Here is a 20,789-nt window from a genome sequence, read left to right on the forward strand (position 1 = left end):
AAATTAAACACAAAAATTTCAAAAAATTTGAAAATTTAAGAAACCATAAAATAAAGAGAACAAAGGTAAAAACTTGAGGAATTTGAAGATTCCAACTACAATTGTCAGGAATGTAGACAAAACATTAGATTCCGAAGGTTAAATGGTTATTAATATAAAAACTAATTAATTTAATTAAAATTTTAATAATTTAATGTGTAAAATACAATCCATTCTAGAAAAATAATATATGTTATACTGTTTATAAAAATGGCGTAAATTGATGTACTTATTGAAGATTCCTAGAATAAATTAAATTCCAAATTTTAAAATTTTTAATTTTTTAATTTTTATGTTTTTAATCTTCTAATATTTTTATCTATTCTATAAGTGTGGTTACACGATGTTGGGACTTTAAAATTTTATGTGTTTATAATTCGATTTATCCTGGCCTAATACTCGTTTTATTACGGTTCGACACAACTAAATGTTTTGTAAATTTATTTAAAAAATTCTGTAAACAATATTCACGATGAGGCTTCTTCATCTCTATAAGCTCTGCAGTCCCTGTTTTAATAGGCTTTATAGGCCCTGTATTATTAATAATTCCCGTTCCAGATTTATCCACCTTACCTCTAAAAATTTAGCACTAACGACATTTAAGCTTTCAGACATCGGTGAAGGTAATTTTCCTTTTTATTAAAATTTATTTTTCTTCTTTACCCATATTTTATTCTTATACATCAAATAACCTTCCTTAACTTTATCATTTAGGAATAAATGAAGTCCAGCTAGTAAAATGGGAAAAGAATGTTGGTGATGAGGTTGAAGAGATGGAATCTGTTTGTACTGTGCAAAGTGACAAAGCTGCTGTTGAAATAACCAGCAGGTACACCGGCGTGGTTAAGAAGCTGTACGTTAAGGAGGGTGAAACTGTTAAAATCGGAGGCCCACTCATGGATATTGATACCGTCGATGAGGTACCAGATGATACTCCTAATAATATTAGTAGTAATCTTAACGACTCAAAGAGACATTACTCCAGTGTTCCGCAATCCAAGGTATTTACACATCCTCCTATTTACTCATTAATGTTACTAATTACTATATCGTTTGACAATATAAATTCTACTTATTTATTTTTATAATATTTTTTAGCTATTTTTTAACTCCTTTGGAAATGGAAAGAAATCATTCAGCACCAGCTCAACACCAGAAGATGATGTAACTTTACATTTACAATATTTAATTAATTAACAGTAGTATATATTCTATTAGGTTGAAGAGGTTAAGGTTGATTTTATTGGAGAAGCCATGGTTAAGTCAATGGTGGCATCACTTGAAGTGCCTCACGTCACCGTGGGTGAGGAGTGCGACATCACCTCCCTCATCCAGCTGTACAAATCATATCGTAATGAAGCACCCGGCCCCTCCGATCAAGAACCTAAACCCAAAATTACGATCACCCCCTTCATTATCAAGTCCATTTCACTAGCACTTGAGAAAGTCCCTATCATCAACTCCAAGTTTAACAGCACCAACACCGGTAAAGGCCCAAGCTCATACTTTTTGTACAAGAACCATAACATCAGTGTCGCTATTAATACCAAAAACGGCCTAATGGTTCCGAATATAAAGAACGTCAACAAGTTAACAATTCGTGAAATCCAACGTGAGTTAACTTCCCTGCAACAGAAGGCCAACACCAAGACCCTTACTTTCAACGACATTAAGGGTGGTACGTGTACTCTAAGTAACCTTGGCTCTTTGGGCGGAACTTTCGTAAAAGCAAGGCTTTTCGACGGCCAGGCTGCAATTATCGCCTTTGGAAGATCAATTCAAAGGGTTGTTCCTATCTCTAAAGCACCCAAGACTGACAGTACAAACTTGGACGACTACACTCTCGAATGCAGATCAATTTGTAACATTGGAGTGACTGCCGATCACAGACACATTGACGGCGCCATTATCACAACTTTCATTTCTCATCTAAAACATTTCCTCCAAAACGCAGATACACTTAAACAGTACTATTAATCTTTAAATTCAATATACACTTAGACACTGATTTTATATTATCTTGTATATTATAGTGAGTATAGTATAGTAAGTATATATTATTGTGTATAATGTTTAATATAATGTTTAAAAGGTAATAAATCTCTATGTATTGAATATAAAAATGGAATTAAATTAGAAGATTTAAGGGTGAATTAGTAGCTGACAGGTGAGATTTAAATAACTTTAAGTGCTTGTCAAACTCACTGGAGGCGATTTGGACCATGTTTTGGTATCCAGGGTTCCTCAGCAAAGTGTTCAAGTTTAAACTATTATTCTCAATAGTGCTCAAAAACTTTGAAACATTCTTCATCAGCTCAGAACTAGAATTGGGACTATCTGAATCTGAATAGACTGAGTTGGTTACAATACTAAATGTTGGATTATCATTAAAGGCTTGAACTTCAGACGCGAATTTAACAACTATTAATATTAAACTCAATAACGATGAAAGAACTTGTTCGTTTGATAGGAACATAGAGTCGGTAAGTTTACTAACAAGCTTTTCATGGGAATTATATAGTGAAAGTAAATCACTGTATTGGGTTGAATTGAAAAGTAACAATTGCTCAGATACAACATCGACCAGAAAAAACCTTAACAATATCTTAATTAAAAATTGCATTTTATTTAGAGTAAAAAGTTGAAAGTTAAATCTAGGCATTAATTCAGGTTCAATTGCGAGTTGACCAGCTCTAACATGATATTGTGTAAGCTGGTTCAGGGAATGCTCGGCATACTTTAGCTGAAACAACAGTTTAAACATTAACTTGTATCTATACATTATTTTGTTAGTTAATACCAGCCTCATTGGAAACTCTACGTCACAACACAGGACAATTCCTCTGAAATCAAAGCTGTTGTTTCCCTCACCAAGTGATTTATCATGTCTCAACTCACCCGATTCTAAACTATTCCAGTTTTCTAGCTGTGAAACGCCTAGATCACGAGCATAATGCGAGAAATATTTAAGTGCACCTGCAAAATTGTCCAAATTATCACATTTAAAGTATAATTTAGGCTTAAAAGTGTCAGTTGAATTACAAAAATCTCTATCAACATGACTTTGTAGACTCTTATTTAAATCAGAATAACAGTTACTCTTGAAATTATTAATAACATCCTGGATATAACAAGATTTTTGAAGTAGGAAATAGTCAAAAATCATCCTTAAGGTTCTGGAAAAGGGGAAATTCTCTTTTGAACCAGGATAAACTTCATGCATTACTTCATTATGAGCATTTTTTATCAAAAGACTCAACTCCTCGACAGTACGAAATTTATACTTTCTAACATCCTTTGGATTGGAACTGGAATTAGGATTGGATTGGGAAGTTTTGGTATTTTGGTTATCCAGTAAAAAGTGATATTGAATTGGATTATCTAAAAATTTAAGTAAAACACCGATTTCCAAAACGCAAACCGCTACATTCTTAAGAAACTTTGGTACATATCTTTCATCTATAGAAACTCTTGGCAATCCAATTTCTCTACACAAAGAACTCAAATTCCACTCAGTGCCCTCATCACCATAAGCATCCGAGGGACTGTATTCATCGTCTTGATTTATTTTTATGAAAAAGTCTGAAACGAACTCTGTAAAATCCACTTGAGAAAAGTTAAAGAAGTTAATGTAATGGTTAATTAACAGCGAGTATGAGTCTAAAACTGAGTTTAAAATGTGCTGCAAGAGTAGTTTTTTAGGACCAATTTCACTCCTACATCTGAAATCCAAGGAGTCAAGAATTAAAACTCCTATGTTGGAGTTATCATCAGTTAGCCTTTTGGTGTCAAAGTCAGTAACAAGACTGGCTAGAGTTGAGAGTGTTTGCGTTGAGGGTCTGAGGTAGTTTAATAGCTTCTGAAGACCCAGAAATGTAGTAATGTGTATGTCGTGAAACCTGCTAACACACTCCTGCAAATCCTCCAAAACATCAACAAACTCAGCAGTTATGGTCTCACATATCACTCCGGTGTAACTTGAGGCTACAAATTCCAACAACGTCAATTGGTCAAAATGTATCCTCAGAATTTCATGACACATTTCAATCATGTCATCTCCGACATCTGATACACATTAAATAAATTATCATCAAATATAAAAGTTTATATGAAATAATAATAAATTAATATGAAATAGAATAAATTGTAAATTGTTTTACCCTGAATTAGTGGATTATTTTCTATGTAATATGAAGAATTTTCAGAGTTTTTTGTCCAAATGAAGAAAAAAGAACCTAAACCTGAAAAAACATTAAGTAAATCCAAAACTAAATTGGATTCCTTAATTTTATGAGACAAAGAATGCCAATTCCTAGTTAAGCGTTCGTATTCATCGTCGGAAACGTCAAGAGAGCCTTGAACTGATGACAAAATCAAAGCACATTCAGATTCCATTCACAAAATCAATTCACATTATGAATGTGTAAAATATTTTTAAATCTATGGTACAAATTATAAATAATATAATAAATAATTTACACTATAATTTTACACAATTTTTGAGAACACAAAAATTCCAACAAATATAAAATTAAAATGTAAAAATTTAAGCAAAATTATTTGTCCAGAATTTAAAAATGTTATTAAAGGCGGTTTTGAAAGTTAGTCCTGCAAAGTCCCAGAAACGCTCATGAACATTACCCTTGAACCTTACCCTGATATGGCTTGGCTTTTTGAGGTATTCGTAGTAGGTAACATCAGTTACCATACATCTTACGATTCTGGTCCAGAGGTAGAGCACGAAGACGAACATCAATCCGTTTGCAATGAATCCGTAAAGGAATAGGAGAACGTCAAATAGGCTGAATCCGCCTTGGAACCTATGCGCCAAATATTTACACAGGATTACATAAAAGTGCCAGAAAACACAGACCAAAAGAGTTAAAAATACAAAAAATTCCCTCTGATTTCCGGCTCCAACACAGTTATCTATCCAACCACAATGATGGTCTTGCCTCCTACACATGTATATAGTTCGTTATTTAAATGATAAAACAATATATAACCATTCTAACCCATAACTAATAAAGTAAGTAAAAGATACAATAGGCAAGTATTGCATAGAGAACAATGATGTTCTCTGAGAGCTTTGGTTTTCCCGCAAGTATAGCACACTTTGTTCGTGGTGTCAAAGTTTAAGACTGCTTTGTTATAGTCTATTGAGTTCTTGTTACACCGTTCATCTGCAACCTGGGGATATACAGACCTCATCTCAGTGGTAATATTGTTGATCTCATCGTTACAGGAAGTAACTCTAGATATGAATGGATTTCCCAACTCCTCATCGTTTAGGGGCTCAAAAAGGTCCTCATCAGCATATGCTGACTTGTGCCGTCTGGTGTACTTTCCTCCAGTGGAGCTTATAAAATGACGTCTCAAATCCCGATTTACGCAGTAAAACTCAAAATTTACCATCTGCTGTCTCCTATGAAGGGAGTCAAGCACCCCTTCAAATCCACCAACATCGTCACTACACAAATGTTAACACTAATATATGAATTAAACTAAATATATGAACCATGCCAAACCTGGTTGGTGAAAAAGCCCTTGTGCGATCCTTTTTGTTATCAGGTGAGACTCCAGGATCACTCAGCTTGTCTAAAAATTATATTAAACCACGATATAATGGATATGATAGTTATATAGTATAAGTGTATAAAGATACTGATGATCCAGAGAGTGTTGGTGGCGAGAAAAAACACAATACAAGAATAAAATACAGAGTTGGGAAAGTAGGTTGAAGCTTTAAGAGATCGGTACATGGGGATAACGAGGAGCAAATTGAACGTAGTCATCATCCAGTAGAGAATTGGATAAAACATGTTGAATCTAAAAACTTTTCCAAAGGCCTTCCACTGAAGCCAAAAGAGCCAGAGTAACATATACCTCAGGTGGTTTGCCTGCTCCCAGCAGAGGTCCATAGGAGTTTGGTCAAACACTCCGTTGTAATCATTGTTACTAATAGACTTAATCCAAGTGAGCGGTGCAAGGCCGTTTTGGGCCAGAAAAAGCAGGACATCTAAGCTTGGACTCAAGGCTGCGTAGTGAAGCACTGTGGCTCCATAGTGATCCCTGTGCGATAAGTCAGCCCCTCTCCTCAAAAGCCATTGAACTACAAACAACTGACCCCTCTTACATGCAAACATCAATGCACTGGTACCCTAAACAAATTTTATACCATTTACACAACTAAAATATAGGTATGAACTGTGTGTACAAAAGTTTATATCAGAAAATAAGGAACTATGTAAAGAGTACATTGTTGTCTTGTTCATCGAGTGAGACGCCGGATAGATAAAGAAACTCAAGAACGTGGAGAACTGCGACGAGATCATCACATGTAAACTCTGAGACTGCGACTAAGAAGGGAGTTTTAAACTTGACGTTTTCGTGGCAGAGAATTAAGGGTCCGAAGCGTTTAAGAAGTATGGAGATTATGTATGCGTTTGAAGACTTAACTGCGTAATAAACCGGAGTCTCATAGTTTACAGGGTCAGCCAGAAAAGGATCACATCCTGTGTCCAAAAGTCTGTTAACAAGCTCAACGTGGCCTGCGTAGCAACACCAATGCAAGGCTGAAACGGAATCCAAAAATTCAACCCGACGTTTATCAATCAGCGGGTCCAACATTTGATTCATTCCGTAAAAATCACGATTATTCGCAGCGTTCATAAGCCCAGTCTACAGAAATTACATATATTACAAGATAATATAATCAATAATTTATCCAGTTTCTAACTAAAATTAGGTATAAACAAGGAGTAAATTAATGTAAAAGTACCACAAGAGTGAGATAATCAGCCTTTTTCATAGGTTTATCCCTATCTTCAGCTCTTAGAGACGAAACTGTCTCCAGGTGTTCAAGTTCAACTGCTTTTTTATCAAAACCATCAGTTTCTGGTGGGAAAGTCTTGCGATGAACGACAGCTTCAGCCATTTTCAACAATTTAAATAAACCAACTGAAATTATTTAATAAAAATATTTGGCTGCCGGCAATAAATTAAAATGTGTAAAAAAGATCTAGAAACTGTCGGATACACAGTTTGAAACGGCACAACAAACAATTCAGACAAAATATTAATACTAGTACAGATAATATTAAAATTCAAATATTTTACAAAAATTAATAAATAAAATAAAATTAAATTAGAACCTGATAATTTCTCAAGCTCAATTAACACATGTGTAATTGTAATACACATTTTTATAATTTCTGATCAAATCTAACCAAATTTAGTTTTTTTAAAATTTAAAAAATTTCCTAAGATTCCCCGATTTAAAAGTAATCATAGAGGAGTTAAATATGGTTAAAACAACTTAAGAATCGTGACTCTGAAAAAGTCCTTATATCTAGGATATCAACATAAAATATCATTTATAGTATAAAATTTAATTATTCCCCAATTTTATTCCGATTTTTACATTTTGGTTGCACATTTTATTATTAGGCACCTGCTACTTAATATTGTACAAACAGATCATTATATTTAATTATGCATGACTTTAATTTATTAATTATAATTCTCTGACTTAAATTGTTATAATGTTGTTTTTAATTTTTAATTTAATCTTAGATTTGGCCCCGATTTCGTTTAAATCATTATTTATTTTAAAATGTCACCTTGATCCTTCTAAAAAGTTTTAAAATTTTAAATTTACCATATTTTTAATCAAAATTTTCAAAAATGTGGGAGAAGCTTTGTAACAGAGTGATGACCGCCCTGGATTTAAACCAGGCGACTCTTTCAGGCTCATCTGACATTATATGTGTCAAGCAAAAACCTTCTGATAGAACTCTTGACCAAGTTGCTGATGACGGTACTTATCAGAACATAAATTATACCTATTTCTAAATATAACACCTTATTTAATGATTAGGCTGGGTGTATAAATGTACACCTTTTCACGTTCGTTTCGGAAAGGCAAAGTTGTTAAGGAGCAGGGAGAAGCGAGTCTCGGTATATGTAAATGGTCAACTATCTACTCTATCAATGAAGCTTGGGTCTGCGGGAGAGGCTTATTTCAGGGAAGGAGTTGACTATTTAGATTCACTAGATCCCTCAACCTTCTCGTCAAGAACTGATAAAGACTCATCCAAAAGTACCATTTACACATATATTCATCTTCTAATACAACTCAGTAACACATTTCTATATCCTAATATATCTCAACAATATATGTACAGGAGTTGTTGATTACGGATACTATGCTTGTAACAGTAAGACTGATTTTGGGGAGATTGGTTCAAACTTCGATTACGAAGCTGCCTTAATGCCTGAAAAAACAGGTACTGAGACTCCAAACTCAGCTGACAATAACCGAGAAAATGTCAGTATTAGCGTAAATCTGACTCCTACAAGCACCACAAGCGTAACAGACGCTGATCAGACTGTACCTTTCAGCAAGGAATACTATAGACAATACACTGTTAAACCCTCACCAGCACCTCTATTAACAACTTCACCCATGAAAAATGGTATTTACACTCCAAATAGATTAAATAATATTATTATATAACATCTAAAGTGTTCTTAGATACGGTGAGAAATTTGGCATCTGGAGATTTCGCATTACAGTTCAGCCTCTGTGGTCATCTTCTAACCAGTAATGATCATCTGTTAAACGAGAATTTGTTTCATGCTAACTTAGTCGACTTTCAGAGGCTAAGCGAGGATCCAAAGTTGTGGTATCACGAGTCTCTAGTGGCTTGTTTTGACTTAAAGCCTCCATATTACCCTATCAGAATTGCACTTCCACTAATCGCCTCATGGATGGTGTTTAACAAGCCCCTTTCTATCGACTCAATTGAGAAGCTTCTGCGCACAAACTTGTTAATTAAGAATAAAAGGACTCCAAATAAACTCCAAAAACAGTCAAATTATTCTTCAAGAGGTCAATCAATATTATAATTTAATTAGTTATAAAATTTGTAAATTAATAATTTGTAAAATTGTGCAGGTAGAAGAATAACACTAAGGCCAACATCTCAGCAGTTAGCAAGTTTGCCACTCAAGTATGGCCAGAACAAGATAACTTTTAGTGTGTACTCCGCACTCCAAGGAGTAAAGAGTGTTCATGCCAGTGTGTATCTTTTACCATCGGACGCCAAGATTGTGATTTCTGATGTTGACGGCACCATCACTAAGTCGAATGCTCTGGGTCACATCATGCCCATCATTGGCAGAGATTGGACCCACTCAGGAGTTGCAGAGTTATTCACCAAGATAAGGCAACACGGGTACTTTGTGCTCTATTTATCAGCCAGGGCAATTGGTCAGGCTGATTTAACTCGTGACTACCTGTTTGGTCTAACCCAGAATGCAAGGGAGAAGCTCCCTAAGGGTCCCCTTTTCCTTTCCCCAGACCGCTTAGTGTCTTCACTTAAACGAGAAGTTATCACCAAGAGCGCCTATATGTTCAAGATACCTTGCCTGAGAGATATCCACTCTCTATTCCCTCAGAAACATAACCCATTTTACGCCGGATTCGGCAATAACTCATCGGTAACACATTTATACAGTTTTTCACTTATTTCATTACTTTCACACTTATATAATATATGTACAGTAATAATCTGGTAATTTGTTGTATAGGACCATAGGGCTTATGTATCTGTTGGAGTTCCTGAGAGTAGGGTCTTCATAATAAACCCTTCAGGACTTATTTCTCATGTTAGCAATGAGGATATAAAGACTTATGATAACATCGTCGAAATCGCAGATTCCATGTTTCCTAAAGTCACCTCCGAACAGGTTGAACAGGATGAGGAGCTGTACAACTCTAGCCAGTTTTGGAACTTCCCAGTACTCAAAGAGTCTAAAGAATTTTAAATTTTTTATAATTGTTTTTGTCATAATCACACTTAAATCTGTTTAAAACATGCATTTTATCCATTAAACTATAAATTTAGAATTAAAAACACCGATAAATCTACTAACACTATAAGAATGATGTGGATAAATTAAAAGTTATAGGATTAGTCAATGATTAGTTCGTCGATTTTCCAGTCCTCATAGCTTCCGTTTGGAAGGTATCTTCTTACTATAAAAGGAACTGTTTTTTGATATAGTTCCTTTTCAGCAATGATTAAGGGGTCAATTGCTGTTGTCTGTGTATCTCCAAAGTCACCTAGCGTTGTAAACCCATCATCTGTGGCTTCTGAAGGGCCATCAATGGGTATAGTAATTGGCGCATTTAGACTTATTTGAAGCGCCCTAGTACCAATTATCCTAGCTTTTTCATATTTCGTTAAATAGGGACTTGTGATCCTATGGGCACTATCAACCTAAAAAATAAAATTATTACCACAGCATCATATATGAATAACAAATTAAATAATAATATTAATAATAATAAAAATAATAAAGTACCTGAGTCTTAAATTCAGCTGGGTCAGTGATGATATCGACATCAGAAACTCTGCGTTGGTCGTACTCCTCGAAATCACCAAAGTCCTCCTCCTCTTCGGCAAATTCGTCAATGCCGAAATTTTCTCCGAACTCGTCCATATAAAGGTCTCCCATATTTGATAAAAAATACAAAAAATTTCAAGTGATTCCACAATCACCCAATATACACAAATACGACACTATCATCAAGATGTTCAAACACATATACTGAGTAAATAAAGTACGATATATTGTATCACTATATACATTAGATGAAGTGCTAGAAATGGCCGAATACTTTGAGTAATACTACAAATAGTATGATCAGAACTGGGACGTGCCACACTTCCAGTGTGATTTTATTGCTCATTTTACTCCCTGGGTTTAGTTGCAGCTTTTGCCTTAGCTGTTCGTTCTCCTTCAGCAAATTACTCTTTAACTTCTCAACTGATAATACATACTGAACCAGTTCATCATACTTTTGCCTTAGCTCTAAATAAAATAGTGAATTTTATATATAAACAATTATTAAATAATATAACCAATAACATATAAATATAGTCAACATTGTACTCAAAAATGCATATATATATAGAATATTTGAGATGTGTAAAAACGCGTCTTTGTAGTAATGAATAGTTGGAAATGTGTAAAATACCTGGTAGGTCTACATTCGAAGATTGGGGCGAGATAAGTCTAGCAGCGATTTTTGGGGGTATTCCATATTGGCTTCCCGTGGATTGTACAGATACGTTATTCTCCTTGAGGAAACCGACGGATAATCTATGGTCTTGGATACTATTCTTGACATGGGTCCAAAGGTCCTTTGGTACGGGATCATCGTTTGGTACAACTACAAATTGCACAAGAAAACGATCATTTACAACCTTAGGTGCCTCGGTAAGAGGCTGAAGTATGATTTGAACATCTTGACTTTCTCCGGGCCTTATAACACCTGTACTCGGCCTAACCAAATACCCCTTTGGAGTTGTAGTCTTGATTTTAAACGCCACAAATTCCGCTGATACGTTCTCGAGCTTAAGAACAGTAGTTAGTGGAGTATATAGGAGAAGAGGAAACTCGATTGTGTCCGAGGGGGTGATCTTGAGCAAACGCATCATAAGAAACTACAATAATTTCAAATATTCAGTGAAAAAAATCGGTTTAAAATTATAAATGAAACGGAGAAGGTTTGGTTGCAAAAAGAAGTGTTTCAAGTCAAGAAATCTACTGGAGACATGGTAAGGATGAGCGGGACGGAGGTGTCTGTAAACACAGGCATAATATTTTCAAAAATACTAAAATATAGTTATAAAATACATTAAAATGCAAAAATCTGTTCTGATTCACGAGAAATCAAAACCACTGGGGGCAATGGTACCCCATGAGCAATTTGAGTAAAAGTTAAAAATTACACCTAATTTCCAACTGGAAGACTAAGTCTAGAATTTACTGGTTCCCAAAATCGTTCCTACACCGCCATTATACACTTTATAACTGTTTATTTTTTACACATTTTTTCGTCACATTCCTCCATCATTCTTTTAATATTCCTTATTTTATTTAAATATCTATATAAAACTTCATGTATAACGATGATTTAAACCAAAAACTAGTTACGAATCATCTAACACATACCGAGGGAGAAATCGTGATTTGTTTGGCTTGTGAAACTGAGATAAAATTTGAATTTGCCAAGATTAAAACCCTCAAGAATACAAGTGATGCTTTCCTAGCATCCAATCCATTAGTTAGCTTATCAAAGGTAATTGACTCAAAATCAACTTTCCTGAATGTTTCCCTCAGCCAGTTAAGGATATCCAAAGTGCCAAAGCCATCATTAGTTTCTTGCAGTGTTACATACGAAGTTGATCCAACTTCACCTTCGGTAGTCTTTTTGCCATCCAATCCAACGTTATCAGATGGTTTACCTTTTGATGTGTTATCACCATTGAGGTTTGAAGTGGTTTTAGGATTCATTTCAGTTGTTACATTAACGTTCTTGTGGGCTGAGGTTCCCATGTTAGTCCCTACTACTGTACTAAAATATTTGTCAAACATTTGATCCAAAGTCTTTTGTCTAGGATTAACTCTCTCTGACTCATTTACTCTGACGGTCTTCTCCATCTGACTGACTTTATCCTGTTTATCTGTGTCAACGAGCTTGGATAGATCAGTCGTGAGAACACTGCTTAATCTTCTTTTTGTATTATTCCTTTTATACTTGTATTTTGCCGGTTTCCTGTCATATCTCGGCTCGGCTCTAACAAGGCTCACATCAAACAACTTCATGGTATTGTTTTTGCGGCGTTTTGAGTTATCATCGGTAATCGATAACGCCTTGTTCAAATTATCCTCCAAACCTCCCATAAAGTCATACTCATAGTGCTTGCTACTGTAGTTGAGTGGATCATTTTTAAGGCTCCAGTCAATGTCATAACTGGTGTCAAATGATACCTCACTACTAGCAGCCACAGTCGCATCATCATACTAAACATAATCAGTAACGAATGAAAAATAATATCTAAATGAGTATATTAGTGAAGTCTGAGAAATACCTGAGGAGTAAATGAATATGCGTTAAGTTTAAATGGTGATGAAAGCATCCTCAAATCATCGAAACTCAGCCAATCCCTGTCATCTACACAATATATTACTACAAAAATGGAAATATAAAAACTAACTGAATTGAACTCACTTAGTTTACTTGATAGGTTTAATTCGTTGATGTAATCTTTAAGAACTGGGCTGAGTTCATTGTGTTGAAAAAAGAACTCATTTCCTGACAATCCTAGGTTCATTACTCTCAACATTTCAAGCCTTTCAATTGGCACCAACTCACTAAATAATTTATAAGTTATATTTATAAGAAAGTAACAATGGAATACGAACCTCTGATATCTTTCATTAAGGTCCTGAATTGTTGAAACACTATCAGTATCCTTAATTTTACGTTTTCTCCTGTGTTTTGGTTTTGTTCTTGGCTCATATTCAGTATCACTTTCGTAGTAATTGATGGCTTTTGGTTTTGGTTCTGCCGACAAATCAGGCATTTCGAACCTCTTCGAGAACACACCGAAATCTGAAGACAAGTACCTTACTTTGGTCACCAGTAGGAGACATAGCCCCTTAAGGTAATTTCCAACCACTGAGAACGGGTTATCAACGGTATGACATGCAGATGGCAAAGCCGTTGAAAGCTTCCCCAAATCGATATCTACCACCAGCCTAATAATTTATAATCATGTGTGTACTTTGTAGTTTAATATAACAATATGAATTGTATATGTAAATTATACAAATTAATACCATGAAACTAAAATTTTTCAAAAATAAAAATTATAGTTAAAATAATTTAAATAAGTGTAAATAAATATAAATTACTCTTTTTTTAGCGAATTAGGTCTATAAAGAGCGTCGAGTAACGGCAGGAATAATATGCTGCTGAACCCATTGGGCACAATGACATCTTTATCGATTTTGTATGATCCAATTAGCTGATCTTGATCAGATTCCTGGGATATACAGGGGAATATGCCGTTAAATGATACGCTAGACACGTCAGTGCGACTTTCAAGTGTCGTCGTACTTTTAAAGTCTCTATCTAACCTGCTGTCTACCGGTGTGAAGAATTCGAAATCATCCATGAGGTTAATCTACAGAGAAAAATAAAAACTCCTAAAATTTAAAAAAGTGAAAAACATTTTAAAAATCTCACTACACATGTGGAGTAAGTGATAAATGCATGTATGTTGTATTTTTCATCAAAATTGACTTTTGATCTTATTATTATTTATTTTCTTTTATTTTTTAAAATTTTTTCGAAATCTGATTACACATTTTAGGAATCATCTATTCCTATGGTATTTCCGACATCTACGCCACTCACATCACAACTATAAATACCAGATATTATACAAACTATTTTACATTAAAATTTTTTATTTTTATTCTCTGTGTAATCTTTTAAGATTAGCTCTTTGGGTAGGAGCTGATGTTCCTGCTCCATACGCTCCTACCATATGTAACATTTCATTTCTTCTGAAGGGGTACATCTATAATTGATTTATTTTATGAATTTCAGTTACCTCAGAGTTTAAATGTTCCAGTTTTGGTGTACTTCTCGTCGGATAACTGTTGAGTGGGCACAACCTGCTAGGCAGAGGTTCAAATCCGTACGACAAACTAATCATTCATGAGCCAACCATTATAGGGTTTAGCAATTTATAAAAATGACTAGATAATAGTATGACGTACCACAACACTATAATGTTACTTCTTTTTACCTTTTCCCTTGATTTATTACTTGGAAATGATACCAGCAACTGCAAATTACAATATACTCATGAAACAAACAGAAAAAACTAACTATATGATCCATACTGTGAGATTGTTCGTGTCCATGTAATGGACATACGCATAGCATATAAACCTCCATTGGTGGAAAATACGTCTTCTAAAAACCTCGTTTGAATCCCCCTCACACAATCCCACAAGGCAACCACTTATCATTGGAACCAACTAAAAACTATTTTAATCATGTTGAAATAGAATTAGTTAGGTTTAAACATGAAATATGGAAGAAATGGTTAGAATAATACCTGCGAGTAATCTGATGGGATAATGTCGGTTTGTGTAACAAATGTGTATTTGTTCGCGTCAAGTTCAATTTGTATCGGGGGATCAAACTTTTCTGCAAATTTCACGTTTTGTTTAAAGTTATAGGTCTCCACACTTCCGAAGAACTCCTCGTGTCTAAACTGCGGAAAATGAAGTGCTTCTGAGAATCCACTATTGAAATAGGAGCAAAATCTAAGCCATCTTGTATCCGACGGGTGCACCAATTCTCTCTTACTACAGTAATTATTGCAAGAATGCGTGAATATGTAAAGTATCTAAGTAAAAATTACAGTGTGAGTCCATAGAATCGCTGTAGTTTACAGTTTGCACAGAAATTAAAGCTTTTGAGGAGGTGTAAATAGTTCTGGAATGATGAAACATAGTACTCCCTGTTAGTCTTATCCCAAGGCAAACTTCCTCCTAGTTTTTGTACCAGATCAGTGAATGATGGATACGTGTCAATTTTATGATTTTGTGTCGGCTTTTGTAGATATTCACCATCTAAAGTGTTAAGTTTTTCTAACCTTTCCTTCAAGTCCTCATGACCACTAATCTCAAGTGCCTGTAAAACATTGTTAATCAATATTACAAATACTTGATCCTTTGGTAAGTTTACAAGTTTAACCAGTATCTCAACTTTTGTTATTGACGCTATTGCTTCCAACACTTGTGCACCTAATATTTTTAATAATTTATATGAATACAAACCCATTCCGGTAATCCATCCAAATGTGTTAATGACCAATGGAGCTCTTACGTTCCTTCTACTCTTCTCATAGAGGTCAAAGCATTTTTTAACATGCGTTAAGAACAGAGGCGAGTTTGATACTTTAATATCTGAAGTTTCATTTTTTTTAAATAAAATGTACCTCCCAACAGTAATGAAATCATGGGCTTGGCTTCTCTAACCAAATTGTAACTAGGCGTTGTAACACTCTCCGATATCTAAAAATTATTAAATTAAACTCCAACGACATTATTATTATAATAATATAATTGACCGGAATAAAGTACATGAACATACCAGTGTAAGTGTGATTAAACCTGGAGCTGATAAAAATGGTAGTCCAACATCAACATCCATCAGAAACACCTAGACAAAATGATAGTTTATTTATATAACTAATTATTTTGTTTAAAACCTACGTTAGAAACGAAATTGAGCAAGTAATTGATTGTATAAGCAACTAATGTTGATTTTCCATAACTTTTGTCCCCGTGTAACATAATTACTGGGTTCCCAGATACACACAATCCAAGAAACTTTTCATAAACAGTGAATCTAAATTATAAATAAGATTTAAATAATTTAGTATGGTATATTGTATAAATAATAATACTAATGAGAATACATTTGTTTACTAATAATTTTTGGTGGATAAACCGTATCTAGTGCCTCTGGGACTGTTACTGTTCCAAAACAGCTTGAAAGTTCCGTTAACATTACAATAGTATCATAGTCCTAAATTAATTGAAATTAGATAGTATATATAAAATACCTGGCCAGTTTGCGATTTATAAAATTTAATGTGTTGATCATATTTGGTATATTTTCTACTTCTTTCCAAACTATTCTCATACTCTATGCCAAATCCCTTCCTAAATTGTGTAAAACACATGTATTAACATACATGAAAGAGGCCCTCAATGAGTTGTATGTTGAAACGAATTGACAGCATGAACCACCGTGGAATTGTGTTAGAACATCCTCACAAAATTTACATGAATTAGGATCTTCAAGGGTCTGTGAATTACAATTGTGAGTTTCATCCAAACACAAAGATAATAATCGTTCTGAAGGATCCCATGGTGATACAATGAATTTCCGGTAACTGTCCATTACACGATAGATGTGACCTCCAACCTGGGCTGATCCTCTGAGAAATTATTAGAGAGTTATATACTAATTTTAATAGGGAAAATTATAATTAAACAAACCTAATAACCTTCAACCTCAATGACTTATTAAACAAAAAAGACTCTCCGGCCATGAGGCCGAGCAAATAAAGACACTCGTCGTCATAAAGGTCTAATTTCTGCAAAATTTGTTAAAACAATGGAATAATTATTTTATTTTAGTAAGAAATTAGATATATAAGGAAGATGCGACAACATTATTAATAATATGCCAATAAATCAGTAATAAAGAATAAAAAAATAAACTAACGTTAGAATTATTCGAGTGTGGGCTTAATTTAGAGGATTCAAAGGCAATAAGCCTATCCCTAGCCTCAGTATGAGTAAGTTGGTAATTATTGTGAACCATTTATAGAACACATTTGTAAGATCTAACCATGGTTTTATTCATTGGTTAAATTACGTGAAAAATGAAAATTATCCAAAGGAAAAATGGATAATTTATGTATGTTTGAATAGTGGTGTAATGTACACTCCATCAGTTGTAGTTGTAAAATTTTAAAACGATGGTAGATTATATTATACATTAAATATATAAAATTATAAATTAGTCCCTGTGAAAATTAAAATGTCGAATAGAAGAAAGTGGTTGGGAGGAAATTGGAAATGCAATGGATCTAAGCAATCCATATCCGATCTTTTAGCACACTTTAATAATCTTAAAAGTAAACATAACAATCTAGGTAATGATTATATTATTCTTATGATTCTTCTACTTTTTATTAAAACCTTAACTTTAGATATTTTTATTTCAACACATATTACATATTACTTAAATATTTTTAACTTTCTATATAACTTTAGATGTCGTGCTATTTCCGCCTTCTCTGTATGTAGAACATACTAGAAATGTGTTGAAGACCGGTGTTTTTGAGCTTGGTGTACAGAATGTTTCACAGTCAAAGTCTGGAGCCTTTACCGGAGAGTTGAGCTTACCTATGTTTAGTGATTTCGGCCTAAAATGGTCACTTGTTGGTCACTCTGAACGTAGACAACTCTTTAACGAGGATAACTTTGACGTGCGTGCAAAAGTTAAGATGCTCCAAGACAACGGTGTAAATGCAGTCGTTTGTTTCGGTGAAACATTGTCCGAACGCGAACAAGGCCAAACAGTAAATGTCCTAAAGAGACAACTCAACGCCTTTGTAAAGGATGTTAAGGACTGGGACAAAGTAGTACTGGCCTATGAACCTGTTTGGGCTATCGGCACTGGTAAAGTTGCCACTGTTGAACAAGTTAACCAAGCACACAAGGTATCAGTTTATACAAATAAAACCTTTACATAATTATATAATAATTTCCCTATTCATTATTTGATGTTATAACAATTATATTATAGTTTGTGAGAGAACATGTCAGGGGATTAGCTGGAGCTGTCGCCGACAAGGTCAGAGTAGTTTATGGCGGATCAGTCAACGAGAAAAACTGTCATGAACTTGCAAAGTGCAACGATGTTGACGGATTTCTAGTTGGAGGAACTTCACTTAAGAAGGAATTTTTAGATGTGTTAAAATCGCTAGAACAATAAGTTAATTTCTGTGAATAAACTTTATATATTTTATATTACATTCAAATCACACTATTTATGAAAATTATAAAGCTTATAAATTACAATTGTATCTAATTTAAATATAAATTACAAAATTATGGTGATTATCATATTTTGAACGATATAAACTGAGCGTATACTTCGTAGTGCTTCTGTGTTTGAGGATTTCATTTTATATTATTTTAAATTACATATATTTAATATCATTATTTTAATATGATTATTTTTTATTAAATTTTAATGGAATCTTCTAAGAGATCTAACGAAAATGACGAATCGCAGACTAAAGGTATTTTTTAACTATATTTATGTAATTAATTTACTAAAACTCATTTAATTATGACATTTAATTTATATTTTAAATAATTTTGTTTAGTTAAAAGGAGAGAAACTGAACATGGTTCAGTTCTAACTGGATACGGCTCAATTGATGCCATAAACAATATAATACAATTTCAAATACAATCAGGGCACATTAGCGGAGAATCAGTAGACTCTCTACAGCTTGAGAAACAAGTAAATAACACTAGAGTCCCTCTGAACCAGACTTATATCCCCGTAGAGTCAGTTGAAGAGGAGCCAGAATATGTTACTGAAGAAGATTTTAGGCTTGATAGAATAAAGGAGTTGTTATCTAAGCCAGCACGCGTTCAGGTTAAGGATTATGCAAATTCATGCTACGTTGAGGGTAATCAGACGTATAACATTTGGTATAATAAATGGGCTGGGGAACGCAACTGTGACTACGTGAATGGACGAACCAGCCTAGCCCCTGCCATGTACACTTGTGACCCTGAACTTGACTCAGGCTATACAAGAGCTAACTCAAAGCACTCAGTGGATGATTCAGGCACCAAATTTATCTGCCTTTTTTTCGCCAAGGGCTGCTGCAGTCAGGGCAGCAAGTGCAACTATTTACACCGTGTACCCATACTCGAGGATGAATATTTTCTTGATACATCCGTTGATATATTCGGCCGTGAACGTTTCAGTAAACACAGAGACGATATGACTGGAGTTGGAAGCTTTAATAGTAGCTGTAAAGTATTATTTATAGGTGACATAACTGCGGACGTATCCACCTGTAACCCTGTGGAAGATTTAAAAATTGAACTCGCAAAGAAGATTGAAAAATATGTCCCGCTTCAGGAACTAAATGTCATAATTAACAAAGGAGTTGCATTTGCTACCTTTGAATCAAGAGTATATGCAGAATTTGTCAAGGTTGCTTTATCTAGCCAACCAATGGGAGTTTACAGCACTGCTCTTAACGTGAAATGGGCTCATGATATACAGAAAACACAGAAGAAAGACAAGAAAGATGTAAAGAACTTCGGAGAACTGGTTAGAAAACATGAAGACCAGCTGAGGAACTTCCAGGAGAACTACCTTTCAGATCCCAATTTTGTTACTAGTCTAATTAATAATCATGCTGGAACTGTAAATCCCTCTGTCAAGGGAGAAAGCTACTCCAAAAGGAAGGAAAAAATGGATCAGATTCTAACCACTGTGGAAAATGTAAATGACGATCAATTCAATGTAAACATCTGATAAGAATATTTTAATAAAGATGTAATCGGTTAGATTTATTATAAAATTAATTTTTTAATCTGCTCTATATCAAGCGTTCATACTTATTATAAGGTTTATTCAAAATTATTCATAACGTTTCTTATACTCATGACTGTGTTTACGTCTGTACTTATCTCTATCGTGATGTTCTCGCTTTGAATGGTCCTTTTTAACGTGCTTATGATCCTTATGAGAATCATGTGTGTTCTTATCATCCTTAACGTTCAAATTCACATTCTTTTTCTTCTTTTTTGGAGCGTAATCAAATTCGTCGTAAACGTTCTTGCGATAAAAAGTATCATCACTAAAGGGAAGTCATATATGAAGTATGTAAAGGGGTAGTAAGTATAAATGGATACCGTTTATTATCCAGATTATTGTTGTCGTTATATTTATCCTTAAAATATTTGCGGGTGGAGTGTTTATCAGAATCTTCATCCTTTCTAGAAGTAGGAATAACTGCGTGAGGATTATCCCACTTTCTATGTTTCAGAAGTTTATCAGAATAAGGGTCCTGTTCTGACCTAGGGACTTCCGGGTCAAAAACGGGAACGAATCTAGGCATAAGTTATAAAACTAAATAAAAATAAAAATTACAACATAATTAAGGTAAAAACTCTGGAAAAGTGTAAAATCTAATATATATTATTCAAATTAGCATATCCATCAACCACACATATATAAATAGTATTTCAATATTACA

At 34.2% G+C, this 20,789-nt stretch overlaps 11 protein-coding genes across 11 annotated transcripts; 4 read left to right on the top strand and 7 right to left on the bottom strand.

The window, feature by feature from the left end:
• The first annotated feature begins 414 nt into the window (after nt 1-414).
• Nucleotides 415-2,029, top strand: BCE2 (2-oxoacid dehydrogenases acyltransferase (catalytic domain) family protein). The gene is made up of 4 exons (XM_758999.2): nt 415-662; nt 754-1,040; nt 1,138-1,203; nt 1,258-2,029. The coding sequence occupies exons 1-4, from the start codon at nt 512-514 to the stop codon at nt 2,014-2,016; spliced, it is 1,263 nt and encodes a 420-aa protein (XP_764092.1). The 5' UTR covers nt 415-511; the 3' UTR covers nt 2,017-2,029.
• A 127-nt stretch (nt 2,030-2,156) lies between these two features.
• TpMuguga_04g00458 (Spc97 / Spc98 family protein) lies at nt 2,157-4,497 on the bottom strand. The gene is made up of 2 exons (XM_759000.2): nt 4,200-4,497; nt 2,157-4,104 (listed from the first exon to the last, which is right to left on the bottom strand). The coding sequence occupies exons 1-2, from the start codon at nt 4,432-4,434 to the stop codon at nt 2,168-2,170; spliced, it is 2,172 nt and encodes a 723-aa protein (XP_764093.1). The 5' UTR covers nt 4,435-4,497; the 3' UTR covers nt 2,157-2,167.
• An 81-nt stretch (nt 4,498-4,578) lies between these two features.
• On the bottom strand, nt 4,579-7,182 carry AKR1 (DHHC palmitoyltransferase family protein). The gene is made up of 6 exons (XM_759001.2): nt 6,821-7,182; nt 6,298-6,720; nt 5,705-6,200; nt 5,568-5,637; nt 5,084-5,509; nt 4,579-4,997 (listed from the first exon to the last, which is right to left on the bottom strand). Exons 1-6 carry the CDS (start codon nt 6,974-6,976, stop codon nt 4,586-4,588), a joined length of 1,983 nt encoding a protein of 660 aa, XP_764094.2. The 5' UTR covers nt 6,977-7,182; the 3' UTR covers nt 4,579-4,585.
• Nucleotides 7,183-7,537: 355 nt separating this feature from the next.
• PAH2 (LNS2 (Lipin/Ned1/Smp2) family protein) lies at nt 7,538-9,924 on the top strand. Its single transcript, XM_061306003.1, has 6 exons — nt 7,538-7,858; nt 7,919-8,140; nt 8,226-8,516; nt 8,576-8,932; nt 8,999-9,543; nt 9,634-9,924. Exons 1-6 carry the CDS (start codon nt 7,726-7,728, stop codon nt 9,868-9,870), a joined length of 1,785 nt encoding a protein of 594 aa, XP_061161168.1. The 5' UTR covers nt 7,538-7,725; the 3' UTR covers nt 9,871-9,924.
• A 12-nt stretch (nt 9,925-9,936) lies between these two features.
• Nucleotides 9,937-10,593, bottom strand: rpb6 (RNA polymerase Rpb6 family protein). Its single transcript, XM_061306175.1, has 2 exons — nt 10,411-10,593; nt 9,937-10,325 (listed from the first exon to the last, which is right to left on the bottom strand). The coding sequence occupies exons 1-2, from the start codon at nt 10,561-10,563 to the stop codon at nt 10,017-10,019; spliced, it is 462 nt and encodes a 153-aa protein (XP_061161860.1). The 5' UTR covers nt 10,564-10,593; the 3' UTR covers nt 9,937-10,016.
• Nucleotides 10,594-10,679: 86 nt separating this feature from the next.
• On the bottom strand, nt 10,680-11,769 carry PVA13 (MSP (Major sperm protein) domain protein). The gene is made up of 2 exons (XM_759003.2): nt 11,087-11,769; nt 10,680-10,920 (listed from the first exon to the last, which is right to left on the bottom strand). Exons 1-2 carry the CDS (start codon nt 11,547-11,549, stop codon nt 10,709-10,711), a joined length of 675 nt encoding a protein of 224 aa, XP_764096.2. The 5' UTR covers nt 11,550-11,769; the 3' UTR covers nt 10,680-10,708.
• A 76-nt stretch (nt 11,770-11,845) lies between these two features.
• TpMuguga_04g00462 (uncharacterized protein) lies at nt 11,846-14,132 on the bottom strand (the record flags this gene model as incomplete). Its single annotated transcript, XM_061306004.1, has 6 exons — nt 13,813-14,132; nt 13,321-13,656; nt 13,127-13,269; nt 12,987-13,069; nt 12,067-12,918; nt 11,846-11,899 (listed from the first exon to the last, which is right to left on the bottom strand). The coding sequence occupies exons 1-6, from the start codon at nt 14,073-14,075 to the stop codon at nt 11,846-11,848; spliced, it is 1,731 nt and encodes a 576-aa protein (XP_061161169.1). The 5' UTR covers nt 14,076-14,132.
• Nucleotides 14,133-14,375: 243 nt separating this feature from the next.
• On the bottom strand, nt 14,376-17,374 carry TpMuguga_04g00463 (Polynucleotide 5'-hydroxyl-kinase NOL9; the record flags this gene model as incomplete). The annotated part of the gene is made up of 16 exons (XM_061306005.1): nt 17,216-17,374; nt 16,987-17,084; nt 16,680-16,925; nt 16,548-16,647; nt 16,401-16,510; nt 16,195-16,330; nt 16,073-16,141; nt 15,918-15,993; nt 15,757-15,885; nt 15,644-15,723; nt 15,339-15,610; nt 15,030-15,282; nt 14,812-14,949; nt 14,686-14,753; nt 14,517-14,613; nt 14,376-14,483 (listed from the first exon to the last, which is right to left on the bottom strand). Exons 1-16 carry the CDS (start codon nt 17,312-17,314, stop codon nt 14,376-14,378), a joined length of 2,079 nt encoding a protein of 692 aa, XP_061161170.1. The 5' UTR covers nt 17,315-17,374.
• A 159-nt stretch (nt 17,375-17,533) lies between these two features.
• On the top strand, nt 17,534-18,493 carry TPI (Triosephosphate isomerase; the record flags this gene model as incomplete). The annotated part of the gene is made up of 3 exons (XM_759006.1): nt 17,534-17,648; nt 17,770-18,218; nt 18,305-18,493. The coding sequence occupies 3 exons, from the start codon at nt 17,534-17,536 to the stop codon at nt 18,491-18,493; spliced, it is 753 nt and encodes a 250-aa protein (XP_764099.1).
• Nucleotides 18,494-18,700: 207 nt separating this feature from the next.
• CWC2 (Pre-mRNA-splicing factor CWC2) lies at nt 18,701-20,065 on the top strand (the record flags this gene model as incomplete). Its single annotated transcript, XM_759007.2, has 2 exons — nt 18,701-18,803; nt 18,891-20,065. The coding sequence occupies exons 1-2, from the start codon at nt 18,755-18,757 to the stop codon at nt 20,063-20,065; spliced, it is 1,224 nt and encodes a 407-aa protein (XP_764100.1). The 5' UTR covers nt 18,701-18,754.
• An 88-nt stretch (nt 20,066-20,153) lies between these two features.
• Nucleotides 20,154-20,751, bottom strand: TpMuguga_04g00466 (uncharacterized protein). The gene is made up of 2 exons (XM_759008.2): nt 20,446-20,751; nt 20,154-20,390 (listed from the first exon to the last, which is right to left on the bottom strand). The coding sequence occupies exons 1-2, from the start codon at nt 20,649-20,651 to the stop codon at nt 20,171-20,173; spliced, it is 426 nt and encodes a 141-aa protein (XP_764101.1). The 5' UTR covers nt 20,652-20,751; the 3' UTR covers nt 20,154-20,170.
• Nucleotides 20,752-20,789: the final 38 nt, after the last annotated feature.

The sequence above is a fragment of the Theileria parva genome (assembly GCF_000165365.1).
Source record: "Theileria parva strain Muguga chromosome 4 map unlocalized ctg_529, whole genome shotgun sequence".
Classification (NCBI taxonomy): domain Eukaryota; phylum Apicomplexa; class Aconoidasida; order Piroplasmida; family Theileriidae; genus Theileria; species Theileria parva.

What these genes read in the sequence shown, in the direction of transcription:
- BCE2 (XM_758999.2), top strand. Translation starts at nt 512, where the DNA reads ATGAGGCTTCTTCATCTCTATAAGCTCTGCAGTCCCTGTTTTAATAGG. An exon ending in CCAGTGTTCCGCAATCCAAG is followed by an intron (nt 1,041 to 1,137) that starts GTATTTACACAT and finishes AATATTTTTTAG; the next exon opens with CTATTTTTTAACTCCTTTGG. An exon ending in GCTCAACACCAGAAGATGAT is followed by an intron (nt 1,204 to 1,257) that starts GTAACTTTACAT and finishes ATATTCTATTAG; the next exon opens with GTTGAAGAGGTTAAGGTTGA.
- TpMuguga_04g00458 (XM_759000.2), bottom strand. Translation starts at nt 4,434, where the DNA reads ATGGAATCTGAATGTGCTTTGATTTTGTCATCAGTTCAAGGCTCTCTT. An exon ending in AAATAATCCACTAATTCAGG is followed by an intron (nt 4,105 to 4,199) that starts GTAAAACAATTT and finishes AATGTGTATCAG; the next exon opens with ATGTCGGAGATGACATGATT.
- AKR1 (XM_759001.2), bottom strand. Translation starts at nt 6,976, where the DNA reads ATGGCTGAAGCTGTCGTTCATCGCAAGACTTTCCCACCAGAAACTGAT. An exon ending in AGGGCTTTTTCACCAACCAG is followed by an intron (nt 5,510 to 5,567) that starts GTTTGGCATGGT and finishes ACATTTGTGTAG; the next exon opens with TGACGATGTTGGTGGATTTG. An exon ending in CTATGCAATACTTGCCTATT is followed by an intron (nt 4,998 to 5,083) that starts GTATCTTTTACT and finishes ATACATGTGTAG; the next exon opens with GAGGCAAGACCATCATTGTG.
- PAH2 (XM_061306003.1), top strand. Translation starts at nt 7,726, where the DNA reads ATGTGGGAGAAGCTTTGTAACAGAGTGATGACCGCCCTGGATTTAAAC. An exon ending in TGACCAAGTTGCTGATGACG is followed by an intron (nt 7,859 to 7,918) that starts GTACTTATCAGA and finishes TTTAATGATTAG; the next exon opens with GCTGGGTGTATAAATGTACA. An exon ending in GTCAAATTATTCTTCAAGAG is followed by an intron (nt 8,933 to 8,998) that starts GTCAATCAATAT and finishes AAAATTGTGCAG; the next exon opens with GTAGAAGAATAACACTAAGG.
- rpb6 (XM_061306175.1), bottom strand. Translation starts at nt 10,563, where the DNA reads ATGGGAGACCTTTATATGGACGAGTTCGGAGAAAATTTCGGCATTGAC. An exon ending in CAGCTGAATTTAAGACTCAG is followed by an intron (nt 10,326 to 10,410) that starts GTACTTTATTAT and finishes TTTATTTTTTAG; the next exon opens with GTTGATAGTGCCCATAGGAT.
- PVA13 (XM_759003.2), bottom strand. Translation starts at nt 11,549, where the DNA reads ATGATGCGTTTGCTCAAGATCACCCCCTCGGACACAATCGAGTTTCCT. An exon ending in TTCGAATGTAGACCTACCAG is followed by an intron (nt 10,921 to 11,086) that starts GTATTTTACACA and finishes TATTTTATTTAG; the next exon opens with AGCTAAGGCAAAAGTATGAT.
- TpMuguga_04g00466 (XM_759008.2), bottom strand. Translation starts at nt 20,651, where the DNA reads ATGCCTAGATTCGTTCCCGTTTTTGACCCGGAAGTCCCTAGGTCAGAA. An exon ending in AATAATCTGGATAATAAACG is followed by an intron (nt 20,391 to 20,445) that starts GTATCCATTTAT and finishes ACTTCCCTTTAG; the next exon opens with TGATGATACTTTTTATCGCA.